At 49.4% G+C, this 27,465-nt stretch overlaps 1 protein-coding gene across 2 annotated transcripts; it reads right to left on the reverse strand.

The window, feature by feature from the left end:
- Positions 1–11,136: 11,136 nt before the first annotated feature.
- LOC133343780 (zinc finger and BTB domain-containing protein 7A-like) lies at positions 11,137–26,372 on the reverse strand. 2 transcript variants are annotated; one of them, XM_061553604.1, is made up of 4 exons: positions 26,299–26,372; positions 17,915–18,182; positions 14,987–15,898; positions 11,137–12,497 (listed from the first exon to the last, which is right to left on the reverse strand). In XM_061553604.1, exons 2-4 carry the CDS (start codon positions 18,154–18,156, stop codon positions 12,404–12,406), a joined length of 1,248 nt encoding a protein of 415 aa, XP_061409588.1. In that variant the 5' UTR covers positions 18,157–18,182; positions 26,299–26,372; the 3' UTR covers positions 11,137–12,403. The 2 variants fall into 2 exon arrangements, with proteins under 2 accessions (XP_061409588.1, XP_061409587.1); XM_061553603.1 differs by lacking the exon at positions 26,299–26,372 and having other exon boundaries at positions 17,915–18,188.
- Positions 26,373–27,465: the final 1,093 nt, after the last annotated feature.

Genomic DNA, 27,465 nt, shown 5'->3' on the forward strand with positions numbered 1-27,465 from the left:
ACCCCCACCACCCCCACCACCTCCACCACCCCCTCTCAACCCCCACCACCCCCTCTCAACCCCCACCCCCCCCTCTCAACCCCCACCACCCCCTCTCAACCCCCACCACCCCACTCACCCCCCACCACCCCCGCTCAACCCCCACTACCCCCTCTCAACCCCCCACCACCCCCTCTCAACCCCCACCACCTCCACCACCCCTACCACCCCCTCTCAACCCCCACCACCCCCTCTCAACCCCCACCACCCCCTCTCAACCCCCACCACCCCCACCACCCCTACCACCCCCTCTCAACCCCCACCACCCCCTCTCAAACCCCACCACCCCCTCTCAACCCCCACCACCCCCTCTCAACCCCTACCACCCCCTCTCAACCCCCACCACCCCCTCTCAACCCCTACCACCCCCTCTCAACCCCCACCACCCCCTCTCAACCCCTACCACCCCCTCTCAACCCCCACCACCCCCTCTCAACCCTACCACCCCCTCTCAACCCCCACCACCCCCTCTCAACCCCTACCACCCCCTCTCAACCCCCACCACCCCCTCTCAACCCCCACCACCCTCCACCACCTCCACCACCCCCTCTCAACCCCCACCACCCCCTCTCAACCCCCACCCCCCCCTCTCAACCCCCACCACCCCCTCTCAACCCCCACCACCCCACTCACCCCCCACCACCCCCGCTCAACCCCCACTACCCCCTCTCAACCCCCCACCACCCCCTCTCAACCCCCACCACCCCCACCACCCCTACCACCCCCCTCTCATCCCCACCACCCCCTCTCAACCCCCACCACCCCCTCTCAACCCCCACCACCCCCTCTCAACCCCCACCACCCCCTCTCAACCCCCACCACCCCCTCTAAACCCCCACCACCCCCTCTCAACCCCCACCACCCCCACCACCCCTACCACCCCCTCTCAACCCCCACCACCCCCTCTCAACCCCCCACCACCCCCTCTCAACCCCCACCACCCCCACCACCCCTACCACCCCCTCTCACCCCCACCACCCCCTCTCAACCCCACCACCCCCTCTCAAACCCCCACCACCCCCTCTCAACCCCCACCACCCCTCTCAACCCCACCACCCCCTCACCCCCACCACCCCCACTCAACCCCCACCACCCCCACCACCCCTACCACCCCCTCTCAACCCCCACCACCCCCTCTCAACCCCCCACCACCCCCTCTCAACCCCCACCACCCCCACCACCACCCTACCACCCCCTCTCAACCCCCACCACCCCCTCTCAACCCCCACCACCCCCGCTAAAACCCCCACCACCCCCTCTCAACCCCCACCACCCCCTCTCAACCCCCACCACTCCCTCTCAACCCCCACCTCCCCCTCTCAACCCCCACCACCCCCTCTCAACCCCCACCACTCCCTCTCAACCCCCACCACCCCCTCTCAACCCCCACCACCCCCTCTCAACCCCCACCACTCCATCTCAACCCCCACCACCCCCTCTCACCCCCACCACCCCCTCTCAACCCCCACCACCCCCTCTCAACCCCACCACTCCCTCTCAACCCCCACCACCCCCTCTCAACCCCACCACCCCCTCTCAACCCCCACCACTCCCTCTCAACCCCCACCACCCCACTCACCCCCACCACCCCCTCTCAACCCCCACCACCCCTCTCAACCTCCACCACTCCCTCTCACCCCCACCACCCCCTCTCAACCCCCACCACCACCCACCCCCCTCACCCCACCACCCCACTCACCCCCACCACCCCCCGCTTACCCCCACCACCTCCACTCACCGCCACCACCCCACTCACCCCCACCACCCCCTCACCCCCACCACCCCCGCTCAACCCCCACCACCCCCACCACCCCCTCTAAACCCCCACCACCCCCGCTTACCCCCCACCACCCCACTCACCCCCCACCACCCCGGCTCAACCCCTACCACCCCCTCTCAACCCCCACCACCCCTACCACCCCCTCTCAACCCCCACCACCCCCTCTCAACCCCCACCACCCCCTCTCAACCCCCACCACCCCCTCTAAACCCCCACCACCCCCTCTATCCCCCACCACCCCCACTCACCCCCCACCACCCCCGCTCAACCCCCACTACCCCCTCTCAACCCCCCACCACCCCTCTCAACCCCCACCACCCCCTCTCAACCCCCACCACCCCCCACCACCCCCTCTCAACCCCCACCACCCCACTCACCCCCCACCACCCCACTCACCCCCCACCACCCCCGCTCAACCCCTACCACCCCCTCTCAACCCCCACCACCCCCTTTCAACCCCCACCACCCCCTCTCAACCCCCACCACCCCTCTCAACCCCCACCACCCCCTCTCAACCCCCACCACCCCCCTCTAAACCCCCACCACCCCCTCTAAACCCCCACCACCCCCACTCACCCCCCACCACCCCCGCTCAACCCCCCACTACCCCCTCTCAACCCCCCACCACCCCCTCTCAACCCCCACCACCCCCACCACCTCCACCACCCCCTCTCAACCCCCACCACCCCCTCTCAACCCCCACCCCCCCCTCTCAACCCCCACCACCCCCTCTCAACCCCCACCACCCCACTCACCCCCCCACCACCCCCGCTCAACCCCACTACCTACCCCCTCTCAACCCCCCCCACCCACCTCTCAACCCCCACCACCCCCACCACCCCTACCACCCCCTCTCAACCCCCACCACCCCCCTCTCAACCCCCACCACCCCCTCTCAACCCCCACCACCCCCACCACCCCTACCACCCCCTCTCAACCCCCACCACCCCCTCTCAAACCCCCACCACCCCCTCTCAACCCCCACCACCCCCTCTCACCCCCACCACCCCCTCTCACAACCCCTACCACCCCCTCTCAACCCCCACCACCCCCTCTCAACCCCTACCACCCCCTCTCAACCCCCACCACCCCCTCTCAACCCCCACCACCCCCACCACCTCCACCACCCCCTCTCAACCCCCACCACCCCCTCTCAACCCCCACCCCCCCCTCTCAACCCCCACCACCCCCTCTCAACCCCACCACCCCACTCACCCCCCACCACCCCCGCTCAACCCCCACTACCCCCCCCCCCCAACCCCTCTCCAACCCCACCACCCCGCTCAAAACCCCCACCACCCCCTCTAAACCCACCACCCCTCTATCCCCCACCACCCCCACTTCACCCCTACCACCCCCGCTCAACCCCACCTAACCCCCTCTCAACCCCCCACCACCCCTCTCAAAACCCCCACCACCCCCTCTCAACCCCACCACCCCACCCCCCTCTCAAAACCCCACCACCCCATTAACCCCACCACCCCATCTCACGCCCCAACCACCACCCGCTCACCACCCCTACCACCCCCTCTCAACCCCCACCCACCCCTCGTCAACCCGCCCAGCCACCCCCTCTCACCCCCACCACCCCGCTCACCAGCCCCTACCACCCCCTCTCAACCTAACCACCACCCCCTCGTCACCCCCACCACCCCCCTCTCAACCCCCACCACCCCCTCTCAACCCCCACCACTCCCCTCTCAAACCCCCACCTACCCCCTCTCAACCCCCACCACACCCCACCCCTGTCCCCTCAACCACCCACCACCCTCTCACCCCCACCACCCCAGCTCACCCCCACCTACCCCCTCTCAACCCCCCACCACCCCCATCGTCACCCCCCACCACCCCCTCTTAACCCCCACCACCCCCTCCCAACCCCCACCACCCCCTCACCCCCACCACCCCCCTCAACCCCCACCACCCCCCTCTCAACCCCCACCACCCCCTCTCAACCCCCACCACCCCCACCACCCCCACTCACCCCCACCACCCCCACTCACCCCCCACCACCCCCACTCACCCCCACCACCCCCTCTCAACCCCCACCACCCCCTCTCAACCCCCACCAACCCCCACCACCCCCCTCACCCCCACCACCCCCACTCACCCCCCACCACCACCCACTCACCCCCACCACCCCTCTCCAACCCCCACCACCCCCCTCAACCCCCACCACCACCCCCCTCTCAACCCCCACCACCCCCTCTCACCCCCCCACCCCCTCTCAACCCCCACCACCCCCCCTCAACCCCCACCACCCCCACTCACCCCCACCACCCCCCACTCACCCCCACCACCCCCTCTCAACCCCCACCACCCCCTCTCAACCCCCACCACCCCCACTCACCCCCACCACCCCCTCAACCCCCACCCCCCCACTCACCCCACCACCCCCTCTCACTCTCACCACCCCCTCTCAACCCCCACCACCCCCACTCACCCCCCACCACCCCCACTAACCCCACCACCCCCTCTCACCCCCACCACCCCCCACTCACCCCCACCCCCCCCAACCCCCACCACCCCCTCTCAACCCCCACCACCCCCCTCAACCCCCCCACCACCCCCTCTCAACCACCACCACCCCCACTCACTCCCCACCACCCACCCCTCTCAACCCCCACCACCCCCACTCACCCCCACCACCCCCTCTCACCCCCACCAACCCCCGCTCAACCCCCACCACCCCCTCTCAACCACCACCACCCCCTCACCCCCCCCCACCCCCCCCTCAACCCCCACCACCCCTCTCAACCCCCACCACCCCTTTCTAACCCCCACCACCCCCTCTCAACCCCCACCACCCCGCTCAAACCCCCACCACCCCCCTCAACCCCACCACCCCCGCTCAACCCCCACCACCCCCTCTCAACCCTACCACCCCCACTCACCCCCACCACCCCATTCACCCCCACCACCCCCTCTCACCCCCCACCACCCCCTCTCAACCCCCACCACCCCCTCTAAACCTCCACCACAGTATTATAATGAGAGAGATGGAGACTGGGAGGATGACAAGTCCCGTTCATTGGACGATAACTCAAGAATTCATATTATTTTGTTCTTTCGGTAAAAATGTCATCAACCACTTTGGGTCATGACTTGATTTGTGTGTTCTTGTCAACCTCCACCGTCAGCAGTGTTATTACTGAAAGAACCAGAATAAGTCAACATTATCGACTGCCAGTGCGCTCACTCAGGTTAATAACTATTGCTACAGTCTACATTATAGACTGTCAGTGCGCTCACTCAGTTTGGTAACCATTGCTACGGTCTACATTATAGATTGTCAATACGCTCACCAGCTTAAAAACCAGGCAACAGTCTACATTATAGACTACCAGTACACTCACCAAGGTTAAAAACCAGGCTACAATCTACATTATAGACTGCCAGTACGCTCACCAAACTTAATAACCAGGCTACAGTCCACATTAGAGATTGCCAGTACACTCACTCCGATTAAGAACCAGGCTACAGTCTACATTAGTGGGTTTTTTGTTTTTATTATTTTTATTTTAGATTTCATTTTATGTTTCTATCTACGTGACTTTACCGAAAGAGCCAAATAATTTGAATTCATGCAGTCACGAAAGTATTGAGTCAAAAGATAACTCAAAAAGAAGGGAATTATTGAAATCGTTACTTGTTCCGCGAATGAGATTCTCAGAAGGGATAGGGGGGAAATAAAGCGAACGTGAGATATGTTTAAATCTGGCTGTCGCCTGATGATGTTGGTATTAATTACTGGCGAAACGTCGTACTCGAATTGCAAATGTTGTGGATTTACTCTCCAACACACCGGTGTGCTGTACGAGTAACGAATTACCATGTTTTATTTACGTGAAAACCTTACTAATTGGCTGTCAGGTGGTGGCGGGTTTAACGACACATTTATATATTTACGCGATCTAACCCAAAAAACCCTCTACTATGGATCATATTGGTCGCGAGAGCCTACGTGTTATACAGATGTGTTTATCATCACCCACATCAGCCATGCTCTATCCACCACTGGATGAAGGCCTCCCAATTGCATCCGCACACCAGCCGATTTCTCCACTCCATTTGGCTGCTGCTGCTGATGATTCTAATTTATGGGTCAGAAACGCGGACAATCATCAACTCGTTGCGTTACCTCCCATTCACATGTCAGTGTCATAATCAGGAACGATGTTTGACAGACATTTGCATTTATAACACATTCTTGCGGAGGGAGCTGGTAGGAACGTTGGGTTGCTCAGTCAATGGCCAGGGTCAATGGCCAGGGTCAACGGCGGCGTGGTGTATTCCGCAAATATGCCCGACTGTGAGGGCGGGCACAAGCCGGCGTGAGTAGGTTAAACGTTGAGTTTTATAAGGGCACCACGGGGTGACCAGCCCCTCCCCACCCAGCCCCACCCCTCCCACCCCCGACCCAGCCCCACCCTCCCCACCCAGCCCCACACCTCCCACCCCCCACCCAGCCCCTCCCCACCCAGCCCCTCCCCACCCTCCCCACCCAGCCCCTCCCCACCCTCCCCACCCAGCCCCTCCTCACCCTCCCCACCCAGCCCCTCCCCACCCAGCCCCTCTCTCCCCACCCAGCCCCTCCCTGCACGACGGACACAATATTCCCCTTTGGGCTGGTGTAACCAGGAGGTTCCTACCAGTAACACTGTACTGAGCCCAGTAAGTTGTGTGTTAAGCAGCTATGCATTCCGCCATGTATCGTGTTTAGCGTGTACTCATCAGTGTAGTATTCACTCTTTATCACGCAAATTTGATATTTGCTCACTTTTGTTTGTATTTACACTTGTGTAGCCGGGAAAGCATCACACTTCGCTTGCATTAAAAGCTCGTAAACATTTTGTTCACCCACCGCACTGCAGGTCAAACGATTCCCTGTCACTCCCTCGCACTGCTCCACTTTGTAATTCTCTCCGCATCGCCCTTCCTCAAGTTTAGTCTAATAATAACCTATCTTAATTCAAGAAACGCACCGACTCGTATCTATTGCACCGACAGTTAGTGCTGTTTGTTGCTGTCCGCTTCGCGTTTCTTTGGGCCTTTGGGTGCCTGTTGTCATCAACCGTGATTTTAAATAAATCTGTTTTTTTTTATCAGTAAAATTTCACATTTTACAACGAATTTCAGGATTCATCTTCTTGGTTCTTTCGGTAAAGTCACGTAGAAGGGAGATAATAAAATAATAAACATAAAACATAATAAAATACAATTCTCACGACGTTTTGGCCACAACGCAAGCAGCCGTCCTCCGGTGAAGAACAGGTCTGTCGGAAAGACATTGTATGTTATTATGTTTTATTTTTATTATTTTATTATCTCCCTTCTACGTGACTTTACCGAAAGAACCAAGAAGATGAATCCCTGCAGTCACGAAAGCTTTAAGTCGGAATTTCAGGATATTACCAATACTGGATCGACGCTATGTTTACTCACATTTTATGCAAATGTACAACAAACAACATCTTGTGCATTTGTGGCTCTGGTAGTTGTTCTCCCATCTCCCCCCACCACCGCCAGGCCTGCCTACGTGACTGTGGCTAATGAGTCAAGCCCAAGGGAAGATTATCTAACGAGACAACATTTGGAAGGCCCAACGCAACGCAGCAGTAAGTCACAAGATAGCGCCCTCTGCTTGTGGCTTTAGCCACAAAGTGCTCAATACAGTTCACGCAGCTTGCTCGCGAGCCGTATTTTACATATCTCACATCTAACGCCAAAGCATATTTATAGCCTTACACACACACACACACTGGTCTTTATCGCACGGACCTCTGTTGAAATATTCTGCTTTCTATGAACACGTTGCATGCATTTGACATTGCACCAGACGGAAATTAACTTGGCCTGTCTCCAAAATGTGAGGTTTGTCATCACTCACTTTTGCATTCAGCACGTTGTAGACAGTAGATTTATCTTTAATTGCGATAGGGGCCGTCCATAAATGACGTCACGCATTTTTGGAAGATTTTTGACCCCCCCTCCTCGTCACACGGCGTCACAAAAAGTCAGACCCCCCCCCCTTAAATATGACGTCACAAAGCTCTGCCCCCCCCCCCCCCAAAACCATATTTCCATTTCGAAAATAAAACATGCTTCAAATCACTTTAAACTATTGTCATTGTAGTGCGTATTTAATGTGGCGCTGCACTCTGATGTTGTAGGAGAAAACATTTATTAAAAAGTCTATTTAATTAAGTAGAACGTGTTGTCTATATTTATTTAAAGTTGCGCATTTTGATGTGACGTCACATTTCTCACCCCCCCCCCCTCGTCACACATCGTCACAAATGTCTGACCCCCCCTGCCCCTAGGTGCGTGACGTCATTTATGGACGGCCCCTTAACAGCGGTCCACGTTCCTGACATTCCGCTCCTTGTCTATCTGTCCGCAAGTGCACTCACTGTAACACTTGGTTCACCGCTGTTAAGTCGATCGGCAGGCAGGGTCGTCCAAACACGTGCGGCCAACGTGGAAGAGTAGGCCAAATGACCCTGGTCAAGTTGCTGCTCTCTGCAGCTTCCTCTAGTCGGGGCAGCGTGCCGTCATCAGTGGCGTGGGCAAAAACAAACCAAAAATTCAGGTCTGCTCCCAACATTTGTAAATACCCCCTCTAGCGATATGCAATACTACTTCACGATTGCAATACTTCTACGCAATATTACACCGAACGCGCTCGCTCGACGACGGGACGGCGTTCTTGTACGTCTCCTCCCCGCCTCCTGCCTCGTCGACACGTGGTTCTCATCTTGGATTCATTCTGTCGGTCTCCAAGCGAATCGTTTCCAAAAATGAAATCATCCTCTTCGGGGAAAACAAATAGTCCACACCCAGTAACGATGGTGTACCACACAAACTCTGACATTACGCTGACGGAGAGCGTGAATAACCTCGGAGTCATTGTTTATTTATTTTAAACTCTCACTCTCTTCTCCCCTATCTCAACTGTAGGAATCTTCCACCCCATTTCAATTTATTGTAATAAAACTGTTCACTGGTGGCACACCACGGCGAAGGGCACAGAGCCGAGGATATGAGGTACACGTCGGGGATGAGAGGATGATTATACGAGAGGGGGGTCGAGAGGAATGAAAGAAGCAAACAGAAACTGAAGCTGCATGGAGCAGCGTCTGTTTTCACAGGGGGCGGGCAGAGGGGGCAGATTTGGTGCGGGTGTGGCCACGCAGATGTCACGCGACTAACAGGAGAGTCTTGAGCTGATATATATACCTAAGGGATGTCAGGGGACGGATTCCCACCGAAAGGAGGGGGAGTGAGACGGTGACAGGGGAAGGGGGAGGAGAAAGTGAGAAGATAAAAGAGTTCTAGATTTGAAGCTTTCGTGACTGCAAGGATTCATATTTTTGGGTTTTTTCGGTAAAGTCACGTAGGTAAAAATTAAATTTAATAAAAGTAAAAATAAAATAAAAATCACGACGTTTCGGAGGCAACACAAGCCTCCGTCTTCAGGTGGAACCGTCACAGCCACGACAGCTGTATCAAGTAAATGAGAAATTCCAAGAGATCCGACCCCGTATATATACTGGTTGAGGGGGGAGGAGCCAGGGCAGGCCCCTAGATAGGAGTTTTTTTTATTATTATGGTAAGGTTGGTGCACCTACGTGACTTTACCGAAAAAACCCAAAAATAAGATATAAGAGAGAGAGAGAGAACGGGCGGGAAGAAAAGAGATCTTGGCGAGAACGAGATTGAGAAGGCTGGGGACGAGTGTGGACTGAAGGAGTAAAAGAGGAAACCCCTGAAACTTTGTGTCGGCTCTCCTTTACATATACATCGCAGATGATTTCGATATACAGGACTTAAAAATTAACCCGTAAAAACAAAGTTTTTCACTATAAATCCTTTATATGCGTGGCGGCTAGAGTCCTCTCGTCCTCTGGCTTGAGATGGCTGCCACCTATGGGTCAGATGATTGCCTGCCACCATTAAGCAATTGGTAATTAAATATAATTTATTTTTTCCTAAAAAGTGTAAAATGTAGGAAAAAAATTTTCACGAAAATAAATTGTCACGCACAACGAGTCTGTGTGCAAAATGTCAGCTCGATTGGATCACGGGAAGTGGGTTAAAAAACGACCGAAAGATTTGCACGGTCGTAAGCGCGCAAGCAAGCACGCAAGTGAACTTAATATAAAAGATTTAAAAATAGCGCTCCTCTTATCCAGTGATGTGGGGGACGAAAGTTGTGCATCCTATTATCTGCGAATTTACTCCATTTAGCCATTGGAAAAAAATGTGGATAATTACAAATAGGAAAAATTGGGCACTGACCTTATAGCTCCTGGAGATAATAGGAGTAGCGGGAAATAGGGTCAAGGATAAAAGTTATCCTGTATTTACATTTACATCATAGTCAAAGGACTTGAGTATCATTGTATCACCAATATCAAACCTTTATCGTTCCTTACGATTATGCCCCAATCATCAGTCATTCGCAGTGACTGTAAATGCAGTGCGAACATGATACATGTGTAAGGGTCAAAGGAGGATGCTTCTAATAAAAAAAACGAATTCCTGCGGAGGGAGCTGGTAGGAACGTTGGGTTGCTCGGTCAACGGCGGCGTGGTGTATTCCGCAAATATGCCCGACTGTGAGGGCGGGCAAAAGCCGGCGTGAGTAGGTTAAACGTTGAGTTTTATAAGGGCACCACGGGGTGGCCAGCCCCTCCCCACCCAGCCCCACCCCTCCCACCCAGCCCCACCCTCCCCAGCCAGCCCCTCCCCTCCCCACCCAGCCCGTCCCCACTCTCCCCTCTCCACCCAGCCCCACTCCTCCCACCCAGCCCCACCCTCCCCAGCCAGCCCCTCCCCTCCCCACCCTCCCCTCTCCACCCAGCCCGACCCCTCCCATTTTTGATGCACGATGGACGGACACAATAATCCCCTGTGGGCTGCTGTAACCAGGAGGTTCCTACCAGTACTATCGGGGTAGAGTAAGGCAGTTGCTGGGAAGCGGGACGTGGGATGGCCCGAGAGGTTCCATTGGGAAGAAGACGGGGAAATGGGATGACGAGTTGAAAGACGCTTTGGGGCAGCTAATGAAGAGAGGTGATTGGTGGAGGAGAAGAGGAGCAGACAGATCCTTCTGGAGTGCTTGTTTGTGGTGTGGGCAAGAAGAAAGTGCCTTAATCCAGAGAAGACACGCGCGGTGGTCACCCTTTCATATGCATTTGTTTAACACGACGTTACAGTCTCTGTAGAATACTATGAAAAGCTTCGTATGCGAAGATTTACAGATTAATTGCACGATCGGGGTTGTCAAAGTATTTAAGATAATTCTGTGAGAGTAACACAGGAGTTTGACGACAGCACAAGGAGGTCTACCGAATGTAACAGAACACAAACTTTATTTTTTCTAGATATATACACAAATATAATTTACAGCCATTTATCAATCCACTGCTGGACGAGGGGCTCCCCCAATGCCTTGACAGTCATTGATGTACAACGCTGGCGAGTGTGGGGTTGGAGAAGGGGTGAAGACAGAGACAGCTCGTTCCATTATAGCTCGCCACCGATGTTGGCCAAGATCAGGACTCAAACTGAGGTCACCATTCATAGTGACAGCTTAGTGCGTGGACCACTGAGCCGCCATTCCACTGGACTTTAAGTTTAAACTATTTTAACAATTGCTATTTTATTTTACCAGGTAAGGTCCACTCAGAAGCAACCTGGCCACAAATGATAGCTCAACGAAGTGGCTTATCGCGTGGAAATGTATATCAACCAAATACTTGAAGCACATGTTTCTAAATGTGGAGGGAAAAACCGGGGCACCCCGAGAAAAATCCACACCGCCCCGGGCAGAACATGCAAACTCCAAATATACAGCAGCAGGCGTCAGAGTCGGGATCAAACCCACAACCTCCTGCATACCAGGCGAGGTAGTTAACATCTCGTCACCGTGGCGCCCATTTGCCCCCCCCCCCTCCAGCAATGTTAAATTATAAACATAATAATTCCAGACAATCATGAGTAGACGTTGCCAAACATCCCAATGCATTGCAGGACCCTACTGAAAAATAGCCTTGAGAGTCAGTGAGGCTGTGTATTATTATTGGTCATTGTTATCATTCCTGTGTTGCTCAGTGAAATACTTGTAAGAACAATATAGGCAAATACAGTGTTCACAGCCAGAGCTATCATAAATTATTCACTCCCTTAAAAGCATCACGAAGAAATGCGTTATGTGTTCCACAGGATAATTGCATTCTGATACATATAAATACTGCTTTGGTACAGAGCTTGAAAAAATATTCAAACAGGCAATCCATTAATGCAATCAAAAGTCAACGACTGTATATCACATCTACATATGATACAGAAACAAACATTTTCATAGCCGTGGTCATTATAACAGCGTTTGATTTGTAATACTTGACACCAGGTAGCGGTAGAGGTCGCAAACCCCACATTTCACGGTCGCATTGCATCTGCAGCAGTGCATTCGCATTGCTGCCGCTCGGTTGACCGTAAATAAACGGCTCCTCTTCTACCCAACCACCGAAAGCGGTGGTGACTTTAACAAAAGACCAAGAAGCGGCGCCGACGATGACTACAGAGTTCCGTAGTGCGTGGGCTTCACGCGGCCGGCGCGACAGCTGCCGAGCCGCTCGTGTTTCTGCAGGTGCAGCTTGAGTTTGTCTTGCCTGGCAAACGCAGAAACAACAAGGCACGAGTCCACGTTACTCGACGGTTCACCAGAGTCTTGCGTGACAAGAGCGCGAGCGATACAAATGGAAGGGGGCACAGAAATTCCCCGAGGCGCGGTGCTCTCGGGGCAGGGGAAAGGGAGAAAGTTGAGCTCGCTACGCCTACTCTTTGATTATTTCGGTAAAGTCACGTATAAAGATAAAATAATAAATTAAATAATAGCATACGACGTTTCGATTGCAACATAAGCAATCATCATCAGGTATAAATGAAATAGCAACAAAAATCTAACCAGAAAACTATAGACAGATATAAAAGCAGACAGATATCACCAAGATACATAGAGAGAGAGCAACACATAGGCACAGAGAGAGAGAACATCTCTGTGACGAGGCCTTAAATAGAGAGAGGGGGCGGGGGCGGAGAGAGGGAGGGGGTTAGAGAAAAAAATAGCATGTCAATGGGTAGGAAGACGGGTGGTAAAGTACGCAAGCTTGAAAATTAGGAGAACGGGAGATAGACACATTAAATTAAATAACCTAGCAAAATATCGAAATGTAATGTAATGCAACACAGAGAGTCGGTCAACACACAATTAACGCATAGCCTGGTGGAATACGTATTTCAAAGATTGTTAAGTTAGAATTTAAGTGTGAAAATTCCTCGCTACGCCTACTAACGTTGGGACTACAGGCGGGAGCACAGAGACGTCGCTAGAAGGGACGATGGTCAAGAATAATAGCGGAGTGGTAGCAGCCCAGGGAATGGAACAAGTTCGAGAGAGGAGGTCCACCGACGGGATGCAGCGATGACGTCAGTTCGCGTGCAGGCGGGCTAGCTGGATTGTTGCATCGCTGGGTCGTCAAAGCTTTTGGCAGATTGGGGAGGCCTTAATACAGCAGTGGATTGACCATGGGTGATTGCGATGCTGTGATCAGTTGCGTTAATGCTCAAATAAACAAAGTACATCAAATATGATGATGAGAATAAATATGATGCACAAAGGATCTTCTTGCACCGGCTGGGAATTGTGAAGTGTGTTTAAAAAGAGCCAAATGAACGAATAATGAAGTAAATGAATGAGAAATATGTTTCCAAATGTACCGTGAATGTAAATACAGTTGTCATTTAAGAAGCAAAAAAGTCGTGCTAAAAGCGTCTGTTATGCTAAAAGAAATACATTGCATACGTGTATTAAAAACATAATCATGATCATCATCATCGGGCATGGTCAACCCACTAGGCTGCATGAAGGCCTCCCCATGTTCACTCTCACTTCTCCCGGTCCTGTGATGCTAACAGCGCTAACGAGTACAGTTCTTCTGTTGCTTTTCTTAAATATCGAAATATGCACAATGGAAGAATGTAGACATACATGCATGCAGTGCATGCATAATGTAGGAATATTTACAATGAAAACAAACGTCAGTTTTTCTACATTTACTAGACAGCATATTTACATATATATAATTTCAGTCATGACATACTTTACTACCATTGCAAAACAATGAATATCCCAAACTATTAACCACATATTTTAATTTAGTTTTAAAGCGGCATTTTTTCAAGTTTTTTTTTTATTCCAAACCATCCGTATGTGCGTACCTTGAACCAAATTACTCAGAATGCGCCCGATATCGTCATATCCCAGAATCTAGGCGGGGGGGGGGGGGGGTTGAGCTTGGATAGTGCTTTAACACGCGACCACCTTAGACAGCGAGGGTTGCTGTAGGCTGCTGCGGGCCTACGAGCAAGGGCAAGAGAAGGAAGCGCACGTAGATCACGCTCCACGCCTTCACCAAGCCGCACTGACCAGCGCGGTGAAGTACGGACCCGATAATCCCCCGCAACCTTGCATGACCTTGGGAGGTTCTCATCCAGCAGTGGATCGACTAAAAGGTCGTACGTGTACGTGGTGCGAACCTACAGACTGAAGACAATGCTTTGCGAAGGGCGGTAAAAGTGCAGCCGTGCAATTTCTTACTCACCTCACTGCTGGCGTAAGGACCTCCACTAGGGAGAGCTCCAAACAACTCCTCTAGGGGTATTTGGCCTACTCTTCCACGCTGGCCAAAACATTTTGAATATGTGGGAGTACCTTCATTTGAACCAACCACACACGTCCTGCCCATCAACTGACAGGCATGTACCCACGTATGCATACTGACTTCTTTCGCACCATTACAGAGCTATACTTATAGGTTTTTTCGGTAAAGTCACATAGGTAAAAATAAATAATAAAAATAAAAGAAATAATAATAGAAATACAAATAATAGAAATAAAATAATAAATCTAATATTTTTTTTCTATTATTATTTCTATTATTTTTATTATTTATTTTTACCTACGTGACTTTATCGAAAAAACCTAAGAGTATGAATCTTTGCAGTCACGAAAGCTTCAAATCTAACAGAGCTAACCATCATCCTAATCGGAGATGCACCGCTGTGGGAGTGTACTATATCGTTAAAATAAATCATTCACCTGGTGAAGCGCACTCCGCAGAGATGGCACGGGTAGGGACGCTCTCCCGTATGGGTGCGAATGTGACGCGGCAACTTCCCAGCACCCCTGATCATCTTGTTACAGATGGGGCACGGTTGACACACTTTGGGGGCCCTCGGAGCATCGTAGGACCCCTCGGGCCCATACCCCCAGCTCATCTGCAGTCCGGTTTCCAGGATCGCCCCAGCAGCGTCATCCATCACATCCCCACTCTTCTGACGCAGAATCGCCGGACTCAGGAGATCCTGCGATGACGGGATGAGCGCCGGTTTCGGCTTGCGTGCCTGCCTCTTCTTGTCCTCTGGCCGTGAGCTCAGGTCTAAGGCCAAATCCTCGCCGTTGTCACGAACGCCACCGTCCATCGATGCGTCGGCGCCGCCTGCCGCGAGTTTTGTTTTCCCTCTCGATTTCTTTGTCCTTTGCTGGCTCAGCATGGTCCCGCGGACGCAGTCCTTCTGAACCGTTGCCTCGGATTCCCGTGCGTGCGGCCCCGTCGACGGCGGTGGCGCTGCCCGCGCGTCGAGAGGACGATCGTCGCGGAGCGAGCGTTCCCCCGCGCGTTCTACCGCGTGGCTCGTGAGCCACTCCTCCCTGGGCCTGGCGGCAGGAGAGGCGTCGTCGGCGACTTCGCCGTCGTCGTCGTCTTCCCGCCTCGGCACCGCGACGTCGCTCGCGCCATTGCCGAGCTCTGCGGAGGCGCCCAGGAGGTCCGAGCAGACGCTGGCCACCTGGCCAAACTCCAGGAGGTGCGTCGCCTCGAGGAGGCTCGTTATGCGCGCGGGATCGACCGTCAGCGTGGCCGTGTACGCAAACTCGAGCAGGCGCGAGAAAGCCTCGGCCTCCACGAAATCCAGCCGCACCACCCCGTGACGATCCTCGTTCTCAAAGAGCCTGGCCACCACGAACACACGCGACCACAGTCGGCAAGCGCAGCGATGCTCTCGTCGTGCGTGATGCTCATGGCTAAGCAAAGCGTTAGCACATTTGATTTTTGCCGTTTGGGAGGTTGGTGGATAGGCGGTTGGCGGTGGTTTCCCTCAGTTTTATTCAGGTTGTGCTCTTGGTGTTATGTAATTCAACCAAGTGCCTTTGGAACTTTCGCACAGCAGTGCGACCTTCTACATTAGAGAACAGCCTACGGAAGGAGGCTTGACAGAACTACGTGTGAAATCCCTTCAAATTACCTATTTTAACCACACAATTAGGGGTGCTGCACATTTTCACACATCTTGCTGCAGAGAATTGATCATCACATTCGAGTCAAACTGACATTTTAATTCCCAGGGCTGTAATTTAGTCAAATGAATTGAAAAGGAAATACAGGCATCCCTCGATTTATGAAAGGGATGCGTTCTTCAAAAAACATGAATTTAATGCGCTAAATTAGGGGTGTGTTTATAATAGTCATTCCAATAATAATGATTTTTTAAACCAAAATAATTCACGTTTTCAGGGAACTCACCAAAAGATTTTCGTGTTAGAATGGCCGGAAAGGTATTGTGGAAGTGTTTCTGTTTGGCTGCAGGGATACCGTGACGCTGTCGCGGACGGATGATGCAGCCTCCTGGGTGCTTCTTGTTTGATCTCATGGTGCGTGCCGTAGTGAAATTTCGCAAACGTGGAAATTCGATTTTGTTAATCGATGAGTGGCCATAATTTGTGAATTGCGTTCACGCGAAATTTCGTAAATTGACCATTCGTAAATCGAGGGATACCTGTGTTAAATGTGATCGTCTTTTTATTGTCATTGGTGACACGGCTGGGACCATCATCTCACAATGCTTCAGAAGAACCTTGTTTAATCAGTCAGCTGAATCCTGGATTAAAACGCAGGCTATTTGCAGCGACTGTGTCGGAGAATAAATATTCCCGAGAAATATTAATTCCTCCAGAAATGTTTGTTGGAATATTCCAATATTCTTTCTTGCCAGGGACCAAAACTCAGAAATATTGGTTCCCCTTCAAAATATTTGTACCTCCTTCATTTTTTGGAACAAAGTGAGCTTCTTTGAATATAAGTCTCTATCCGTACAGTAAAAAAAATAAGATCACATTCCATAGTTCCCCCTGAAATAGTTGCTCATTTTGCTTTTGGTATAATTTTACTTAACATCATTCTAACCAATGTGGTTTTATTTATTTATTTTTCTTGGGAAGTTGGTATTTTACGAAGGAAGACCCGACCAAAAGCTTAACCCTCATGTGGAGGAAGGAACGAATATCCGTTCCCCTTGGAGGAATACATATTCATCAAGTATTTGTTCCCAGTGGTAAAAATATGCAGAGGAACCAATATTAATTCATACCAGCTGAATGCTCTGACTAGGTTTTCCTTGGCCGTTGTCCTCTTTTTGAGATAAGTGTACTGAGAAATCTGTAACTCTTCCTGGGACATTAAAATAATCCAGTTTTTTTTGGTAAAAAAAGACAAACACATTCGTCAAAAACTCTGTGGTGTTAAAATAAAAAAAGATATAAAATAGAAAATTGTATATGCTAAGAAGGGTCATTCGAAACGACACCTATTATATTTTTCTTTTAAAGCCAGTGTTATGAACGAAAGTGTTCTGTTTTTATTAGTGTTTAGTCATATATGGTTGTACACCACTGCCAACACATCGCCGAACAATTTACTTACATCTGGTTTTTGACAGTTGCGTAATAATACACTGCTCAAGACAATGCTTTTACTTGTAGTTCTCCCCATTACGGGGATGGCAAGATACTTATCTCCCCACATACCATCCCAGTGTTTCTATATCAGACGCAGCAACCTTAGCCGCGAGCCTTAAGCCACCCGGCCACTACTTTTGCCCTAATATCCAAAAGTCCTCTTCTGTTCGCGCCGGGTTCGTGCCGACGCGTCGGAGGCGGCTCAGGCGCTCGCTCGCTCCCTCGCTCGCTTACTTGCGGAAGTAGCCACTGCTCGCGGCCAGGACGGCACGGTGAGCTGGGAAGAGCTGCCCCGATACGTTCACCTGCGTGTCGCAGAGCCGGGCGGCCCGGCGGAGCTCGTCTAGTGAGGCCAGCACGTCGCGTGCGTGCTCGGGGAACGGCACCGCCATCAGCCCCATGCCCTGCCACCCTCCTTCTCCTCCTCCTCCTCCTCCTCCCATTCCGTGGCCTCGGCTCGCGCCGCAAGCCATCATTGCGGTGCCGGCTCAGCAAGTCGGGCCTAGTCCTCCCCAACACACACAAACACCGAATGAACGACTCGCGGTACAGCAAGTGTTTCACAATAGGATTGACTCAGCTCAGCATCCGTGCACGGTCGATAAAACGAGAACTATTTTGTGGGGAAGCCAACAGTGACTGTATTAGAGACTCGCCCCAACCACGTGAAAATGGAATTTCCGCCATTGGCTCCAAGGGCTGTGAACAGGAGAAGAGCAATGCTTATTTCAGTGGGAAATCTCATTTTCAGGGCTCGATTAAGTTTGGTGGGCGACTATGGCAGCATTTGTTTAGCACGTCTCACTCTGCTGATGAGACCCAGAAGGTCAAAACCAGTCCATAATTTGCACGTTTAAAAAAAGGCTGCTTGATAATATCGGGCTGGAAAGCCAATAGGCTGATGACACAAAACATGTTTATATTTCGATTTAAAGCTTTCGTGACTGCAGGGATTCATATTCTTGGTTCTTTCGGTAAAGTCACGTAGAAGGGAAATAATAAAAAACAATTACATTTTTTTTACAGCTGATGATGATTGCTTGCGTTGCAATTGAAACGTCGTGAGAATTTAATAGTTTTATTTGTATTATTTTATTATTTCCCTTCTACGTGACTTTACCGAAAGAACCAACAACATGTTTATTTTTACGTGTATTAACAGAGAATGGGTTTGAGTACGAGGCTGTTGTAGTGTTGCGTTCCCTATTTGTATTTTAAGTTCCTTGTTTGCCCTTTGGCGACCACTCATGCCCAATGCCAAACACTCCATTGCTATTTTCCTTGCTTATTTCAGGTCTTTTTATATTTGTAATGTGATATACAATTGTAAAACTAAATCTACGTACAAAATTCTATTTCTGTACATAACTGGTGTTAATGTGTACAGTGATGCTTTGGCTTTCCTTCCCAGATTAACAAATATAATTATTGTAGCGCTGCAGGATTGTGTATCAACCTTTACAAAGCCCCTTAACATTGCTTGCAGCGCCTCAAAATCCGAGGCCTGGGCTGTGCAGTCCCTCTGTTAATCCAGCCCTGGCCATGACTGAGGCGCAATTTTTGGGCAATCGTTGCTGTAACGGTCGCGGGAAACACTTTAAGTTTGAGCAACTGTTGCAAACCTGACAGAGCAGTGGTGTAGAGAGACAGAGTGCAGTTGAGCCAATGGAAAACTAGTTTCGGCAATAATGTGGTGACTGTTGCTGACCAGTTGTTCTAAACGTGCCCAAGTGTATCATGGCCTTAAGCACACAAATAGAAAACTACCTTTCACTGTGAACAATACAACCATGGTAAAATGCTATTGCCTATAATGCATTGGCATTGATTAACATTGTATTCAATTAACTCTTAAAATCATCGAATATTTTACATGCCTTTTGTTAAGTTACTTTTACGTCCACCTTGAGCCTTGTTTGACCATATTTCACCGCACTGGGCAGTGGGGGCTGGTGAGAATTCGTTGAATTAGTTGGTTATTATTGAGCGGCATAGAGTGCAGTTGGTAGAAAGGCAGAGCGCTCGCGTGCGATATTGTGAGCTATAATTCTTCGCCGCGGTAGACACAGCCCATCATCGCTTTTGGGGCCAATAAAATATATACCGTTAAGGTGAACAATATTTGATGGGAAGTTGTCATTTTGTTGTTCTTATGGAGAGGCTGATTCACACCACAGGGATGTGGAGTTACCCACAGCTGGATTAGGACCTGCCGATGGAAATGAGGACTCGCCAATGCCCGTTTAGGCTTGGGGAAAGTGGTAATTTTTTGTTAATTTAATAATTATCTTTAGATAATACGGTAACATTAATTGCGTCAAATTCGCAGGCAAGTTAAAGTAAAATAATTGATCAGCCAAATGGGCGGTTTTAAGTAAATGTTTGTGATTGCTCATTTGAACAAAGTTTGTAACAAGAAAAGAAAAATAGCGACAAATCGATTTTGTATATTATATAAGTACCTCGCAATAAGTGGACGAAAGAACAACATTTTAAAGAGGCAATGTTACATATATGTTTATAATAGTAATAAATATAACTGCTGCTGCTTTGTGATACCGCAAAATATATGCTAAAAAGGGTATAGTTCTGTTTCATATTCAATCAGCTATGACCAGTGATTAAAACTACTGTAGACATGGTTAAAGGGTTTTAGTAGGTAAACTGTGCTAAAATCTATGCGATAATAAGAATAAAATGTGAATTACAATATTTCAAGAAATTATTATCGAAGGCCCTATAATGCCATACACATTGAACAGCACTGTAGCGTTGTCAATACTGCACCAAAAGTGAATTTGAAGTTATTAAGTAAGCGTTTACCAGGAAATACATAACTTACAAGGCCACGCGTGCACATACACAAAGATCCCCCGTATAGCCTTAACAGACTGTAGGGGCAAGTGCTGTTAGCGAGCACCTATGAAGGCCGGCACGGCACACGAGGGGGTGGGTGGCCAGCACCACGTCCGACCGCCTTTGTCTCCCTAGTGGCGATGTTTACACACCATACCAGGAACTAATTTGAGGCTCAGTCGACCTAGGGGGAGGCCCAGAACCGAATTCTGATAATCGTCACTGGTGTTGGCCGTGAGCGGGAATCAAACTCGGGTCGCCGGGTTCGTAGCGCAGTGCGCCAACCACTACACTACTGCTCCCCACACATACACACATATATACACACATATATATACACACACTTACAAATGTACCTTAAGATGGCCACCAAGATCCCTTCTTTCGCTCCAGTGGGAGTCGATCGTAAACCCCAAATGTCTGAATTCAAATGTCTGAATTCAAAGTGAAACTTATATTTATATGATGAAAAAATAAATAAACAACGAGACAAATATGAGAGGCGGAGGAGGGGGGGGGGGGCTCTTGTCTGAGGATGCGAGGATCGTGAAATAAACGAAGAGACGAGCAAGAAGCTGGACCTCGCCAGCGATCAGTCCAACGTCACGGGGTCCTATTCGCGTCTGTCGGGAAAGCGGGGGCCGAGGCTGGTGACTGGAAACTGCTTGCCGAGGCACGAAACGGCACCACAAAGGGGGTGCCGAGGGGGGGTTTGCTGGAAATAAAAAATTAAGGCGAAAAAAAACATGCGAATGCTGCTATCTCATCGAGCCTTGCCACCTCACCAAACGGCCAAGAAAAAAAAGACTCAATGTTTTCCACACTCCCATTCACGCCATCCGATCCATATAAGGGCAGAAACAAAACCCAAAACAGACCAAATCTCCCCCCCCCCCCCCCCGGCGTGTTCAGTGATGGAAACTCTTGGAGAGCGATGATGGGATAAGGTGCCAGCAGCAGAATGGTAACGATGAATTCTGCAAGTCGCCGGATGGAAAAGAGCAATGGGACACACACACAAACGCCGGGTCGATAAGGAGAGTGCGTAGTGAACCACAGAGATCTGCGGGCAATTCGCACTGTGGCAATGCACTGCGACAGATATGTGAAACGTCCACACTTGTAGAGCTGTCGGCAACAATGGGTGTAGCTGTCGAGCGTGCAGGCGGTGCAACTGCGCCAGGGCCCACCTGCAGGAGGCAGTCCAAGGCGATGGGATATGTAGCGGGGGGGGGGGGGGAACTGGACTGGAGGCCCCTTTTCATTCCTCCCACCAGGGCCATGCTGACCACAATACGCCACGGGGTGGCAACAAGGTCATTCTAAGAAAAGTAAACCGATGTTAATGTCCATGGTAATAATAACAAAACAACAACGTTTAAAGGAAATAATTCAGAGAATTCTTACCATTAAATAACCCCAATTGATGATTTGACATTAATATTTTGGTACCATATCAGACTACAGAATGGGTAAGCCCTGCATTATATTAAATACATTTCAACAATTCAAACTACAGTAGGTTCAATTCTGATGCATTCATGAGTTCTAGTGACAAATTTCCCAGCGTGGTGAGTGGTCTAATGGTGGGGTGGGGGGTGATCATATTTTGACATGGCCAGTGTTATTTGTCGGAATTCGATGTGTCATCTGCACAGATGTGACTCAGCCTTTACTGTGAATCAGCATGCTGCCGGCTGAATGGGCGAAACCCATTCCAAAATTCTCACACACAACCTCTCACTTATCCCAAAGAAATCACTCTTTCTTTTTAATTTTTTGGGGATCGGAGACCACGCGTCGTCAAATCTCGGTTGCTGCTGCCGAGCACTCAGCGCGGCACACTCTGTGGCCCCGGCCTGGAGCTCGGCCATTATTTGGCGGAGAGTGGCCTTTCTGTGTGGCGGTGGTGGCGGCAGGAAGTATCACTCCGTATTCTGACTAAGCAGAGACCCCACGTTGTCAAGGGGAAATGTACTGTATCGTGCGGTTTTGTCCTGCACCGGAAATTATTAATTTAGCATTCGTCAATTGCAATGCGTTCGTGCAAATGCACAGGCCGTTAGAAATGGGCGTTATGTTTGAAAACAAAGCAATGCACAACTTGCAAACACGTTTGTGCTAGGGTGATAAGGGCAGAAAGCGATGCAAAAGTTTGAAATTAGTTTGAAGTGAAAAATCTAATAGTGGGTTTGTCAAAGTGCAAACAGAAACTCAAGCTTCGCCAATTATTTTGCCACATTTGAAAATAAAATCTTCAGTGCGCGTGCTCTAAGTTTATGCAAAGCTGCTGAGCATACATGGACTTTTAACAAAACTCTTACACCAATGATGAAAACTTAACACATTCATTAATAACACTGTCCTAAAAGTAATATATAGTAGGTTACATTTCAGGCAATGCTCTGAAGATCTCTCTGCAATGAAGACGACCCATTGAATAATATATTTAACTCTTTAGGACAGTGTTGCTGATAAATGTGTTGGGTTTTGATTATTTGTGCCGGTGTATCGCTCGTGCACCTCTGCCAACACAATATCAGAATATTTTTTTTGTCTTACAGAAATTACAGGGTGTGGGGTACATGTTTTGGATTGATATTTTTGTACCTCGCGATTTTTATTCTTTATTCAGTACTTAAGTTTTTATGGCTAACGAAAAGAAATTTGAGACATGTGCCATTTGTTGCGCAGTTTGGTGGAGCCACAAGATGTGACGTGTTTTTGTCCTCTTGCCATATCTAATCATGGCGCTATATGCACTTTTAAATCTAGATTGAAAATTCATTTCTTTAGAGCTGCTTTTCATGTTTAGTTTGGTGTCACTCCACACACCTCCAATTAGCATGGTTAGCTACGTACGGTGCAAAAGTTCAAGATACATACATACGTGTGCGTGTGTGTAAAGATGTGTTTGTGTCATACACGTGCTGGACTCCGTTGCTTAGAAGAGGAATTGCCTCTGCTCTGAAAATAGAATAATTTTCATATGACTAGAATTACATAAAAACTGTTATTTCCCACAAATTATGTGACGCATCGCAATTATAATGGTCAACTGCCTGAGAGTAGAGAATACATATCCTGTATTATAGTTACAAGAAAAATCTAAAATATAGCATTTACGTTACCACTATTATTTTTACTGTTATGCTTGTTAACACAGGAAAGCCTCACTGAGTCTCATGACCCTCATTGAGGAGGGTTCTACCAAGTTTTACAGCATGGGGGAATGTTTGCTATGTATATTTAAAATGTAGTGAAAAAATTGTGGTGTAATTTCCTTAAATTTAGCAAATTTTGCCAATGACACCAGAGCACAAAGCCTATTCTTGCGAAGCAGACAGCATGTGTTTTTATGGTTAATACACCCGCAGTATTAATCAGGGCGACCGCTGGATTCGAACCGTGAACTGTGACACGTTGCATATCAAACATTGTGTTCATTTGACCATACTTCACCACACCGCTCAGTGCGGGTTGGTGAAGGAGGTGGCCAGGACCGGTTTCAAATACCAGTCTCCACTGATGTCAGCAGAGGCTTGTGAATCAAACTCAAGCGGCGTGGTGAATAGCAAAGTGTGTCGACAATGTGCCCCCCCCCCCCCCCGGCCTATTATCGATTTTAATCATCGTATAATATCATTCTTACTCTGGCAGCTCTACGGATAGAATTTTCTCTGGCATAGGACTGTGTAATTTACACCACTTGTGAAGGACTGCAAGGAGGAGATGAGCAACTCGTTTGAGTTGGAAGCCACATTGAATTCAATCTTCGATATATTTTTTTACAGGGTGTCATAAAACTAAGTTTTGCTTCGCATCACGTCGCATCGGTATCTCCAGACATAGTTACGACACAGGTTAACGATTTACGATGATTCCGCAAGAGATCAAAGTGTAACAAAATAAAGAAATGAAATAAATGTGACGCATAGTAATATTTTCGCATGCCTTTTATACAGTGCACACAGCCGGGTAGCTTCGTGGTCAGTTCATTTGCCACCAAGGGAGTGAGCACAATTTCCGCAGCTGCCCAGAAACTTCTCCATCGAATGGACCAGGGAAATGCAGCCGACTGGACAGTGGACGTTACGAGGAGCAGACATTGTAGCATAACCTCCCATCACGTAGATATACACGAGAAGCTGAGAAAGTCTTCTTGGTTCTTTCGGTAAAGTCACGTAGAATGGAAATAATAAACTAATAAAAATAAAACATAATAAAATAATTCTCACGACGTTTATTATGTTTATTTTTATTAGTTCATTATTTCCCTTCTACGTGACTTTACCGAAAGAACCAAGAAGATGAATCCCTGCAGTCACGAAAGCTTTAAATCGAAATTTCAGCTGAGAAAGAAGATAATAATTCTAATTTTATTTATGAAGCGTCTTTTCATCATAAGACACATCACTAACAGCTAAGAAAATGGAAAAAATAATTAACCAAACGTTCGCAGATTCAGAGATCCCGATATCTCGTGGGGAGAGAGTTCTGGAGTCTGGGGGAAGGCGTCCGAGTTCAATAGAGGCTCTGGATTAAAGACAACACGTCATCCATTACACGTTGCACCAGCTCCTTTAACAACTCTACTCTGAAGCGTGGTGTTCTTACTGATAAACAGTTTTGTCTGATTAAATGGCATCTCACACACGATAATTGGTAGCAAGCTTTGCCCAGTTTCCATTGACTGTAGCGTCACGTTCCACGAGAGGCAATTTTATCGGTTTGCCGATGATGGGGAAAGTATAGTTTCTACTTGTTTACCATGAGACTTTGAGCAGCAATGCAGAACTATTATTACAGGCTAAGGAAAACCAGTTTTTTGGATTTTATCTAGTTGTAATTAAAGACTATATTGTTGACCAAATGTCAACTATATAGCCCCGGGAGAATAACGTTAGAATTTCCATCAGTCACTCCGTCACAGTTGTCCATCATTTTTAGGCAACGTTTTGCTATTTGTGCACGCACTCAAAACCGTGTCGTGTCCATTACGATCATGTTCATATGTTACTTACACCACGCCTCCCCGTGCAGTACGTGTTGGGGCAGCATGCAGAGTTGCAAGTTTGTATCAACAGGTCAAAGCTATGATGCACATTTTGAAGGACCCATTCCAAATAGACCTAAACGGAGTAATTGGAAAGTCTAAAACACCCTCTCTCTGCTTCCTTGCGGGTCCTACCGTGGTACTTTGAAGGACCCATTCGAAATAGACCTAAACGGAGTAATTGGAAAGTCTCAAACACCCTCTCTCCGCTTCTCTGCGGGTCCTACCCTGGTACAATCGGAAAATTCAAGCTGAGCAGACTACCACTTTCTTACCCCGATTGGAAAAAAGTACGTCATCGACAACATGCGTGACGGGTCGGTGTGGCGCAGACACCTGGTTTGATGCCGTCTTAAAATAAATACACTCCCGCTCAAGCTCGATTGGAATATAACGCACATTGTTGGCGGTTCATTGTAAACGCACCGTGCATCAATGCGCGTGTGGTTTCTCGACCCACCATTTTAAATTAACGAAAGCAAATTTTTATGCTTTTGGCCAATCGGGTTTTCGTTTAACGCTGACGACAAAAACAATAGCGGCGGTTGCTTTGTCGGATATTATTTGTAATAATTACCGGATGCGTAACAATTTACGAGGGCCTTTTGTTAATAATCCACTGCTGGACGAAGGCCTTCCCACGCTGTGTCAGTCATCAGGTTGTTTGAAGGGGTTCAAGCCCAAGACCCATTCAGATGCCACTCACCAAACGATGTTAGCGTGGCCAGGTGTCGAACTCGGGTTGCCGGGCTTCATATCACGCTGCGCCAAAACCGCTGCGCCAAAACCGCTGCACGCCAATGTTCCACCTGCAATTTGTAAATTGTTCTTTATTTGAAAAGCAGATGAACCCGTTGAGAATGCAGTCTCTTTCTCAATGGCGACCTGGGGGAAAAAATGGGAAAGTACAAAAACAACTTAAAATCAAGTCATAGGCGTGGGGGGGTACAAAACATCATCCCCATATCTTTGATTGTTGATAAAGTTGTGGCTATGCTTTAAATTGTAAGCATGAACCGTGCGGCCTTTTCAAGAGGTCTTTGCAAAAGATTCTTTCCTTAGCGCAAGAATATGCACTCGACATCAGATAACGCTATGCACGCGATCTCGCGCTTTATGCCGTATGGTCGTTGTGCAAACGGAGGGTCTGCGGTTCTGCAATAGGCCATGCATTCCTTTTTTTAATGGGAAATAACACATTTTAAATAGGGCATGAAGACATCAAATGTCAAAGTTACCACAGAGTAAAACGCAGTTGTGTACGTGTCAATAATATATATTTAAAAATGATCGGAAAAGTTGTATTATATTTAGTTCATGGTTAAATTGATTGCAAATATATTCGTAACCGACCATATACATTTTCGGAATGGTAAGGAGTCTGCTGATAATGTTATGGAAGTGCTGGAAGGGTCGCAGATAAAAAGCCGTGGTATTAATGTTTTCCTGCCCCCGTTGCTCATTCTCCTCTGCTGCAGCGTGGGGTGGCCGTCGCTCAAGCTATCCACGTTTCTCATTCGGTTTACACTTAAAAACTTTTTTAAAATTTAATTTCGTATCCCTTTTCCCTAATTGTGTCCCAATTGTGCCATCAGCATCGTCCCACGAGATGAAGGAATCCGCTCTGAATTGTCGTAGAAAGACAGCGCGGCGTTTTCGTGACAGAGAGTAGCGCTTGCACAGGAGCACCAACGGTGGTAGTTTGTCATGTAGAGATGCTGACCCATGCCATGCAAATGTGGAATTGCCAACACTGACTCAGGACGGCCAGCACTGTAGAGATGAGATCTGGCGAACACTCATATCAGCACAGGAAACCCACTGGTTATGTAGGCTTACTTACATAAGTCGTACGTGATTTTGCCGTTACTAG

The sequence above is a fragment of the Lethenteron reissneri genome, chromosome 18 (genome assembly GCF_015708825.2).
Source record: "Lethenteron reissneri isolate LAM-NWPU_2019-01 chromosome 18, ASM1570882v1, whole genome shotgun sequence".
Lineage (NCBI taxonomy): Eukaryota > Metazoa > Chordata > Hyperoartia > Petromyzontiformes > Petromyzontidae > Lethenteron > Lethenteron reissneri.

Excerpts from the sequence above, each read along its gene's own strand:
- LOC133343780 (XM_061553604.1), bottom strand. The coding sequence starts at position 18,156 with ATGATGGCTTGCGGCGCGAGCCGAGGCCACGGAATGGGAGGAGGAGGA. Across the intron at positions 15,899-17,914 it reads AGCAGTGGCTACTTCCGCAA|GCTCTTTGAGAACGAGGATC; the intron begins GTAAGCGAGCGA and ends CGTGGTGGCCAG. Across the intron at positions 12,498-14,986 it reads TGCGGAGTGCGCTTCACCAG|GCAAGACAAACTCAAGCTGC; the intron begins GTGAATGATTTA and ends TGCGTTTGCCAG.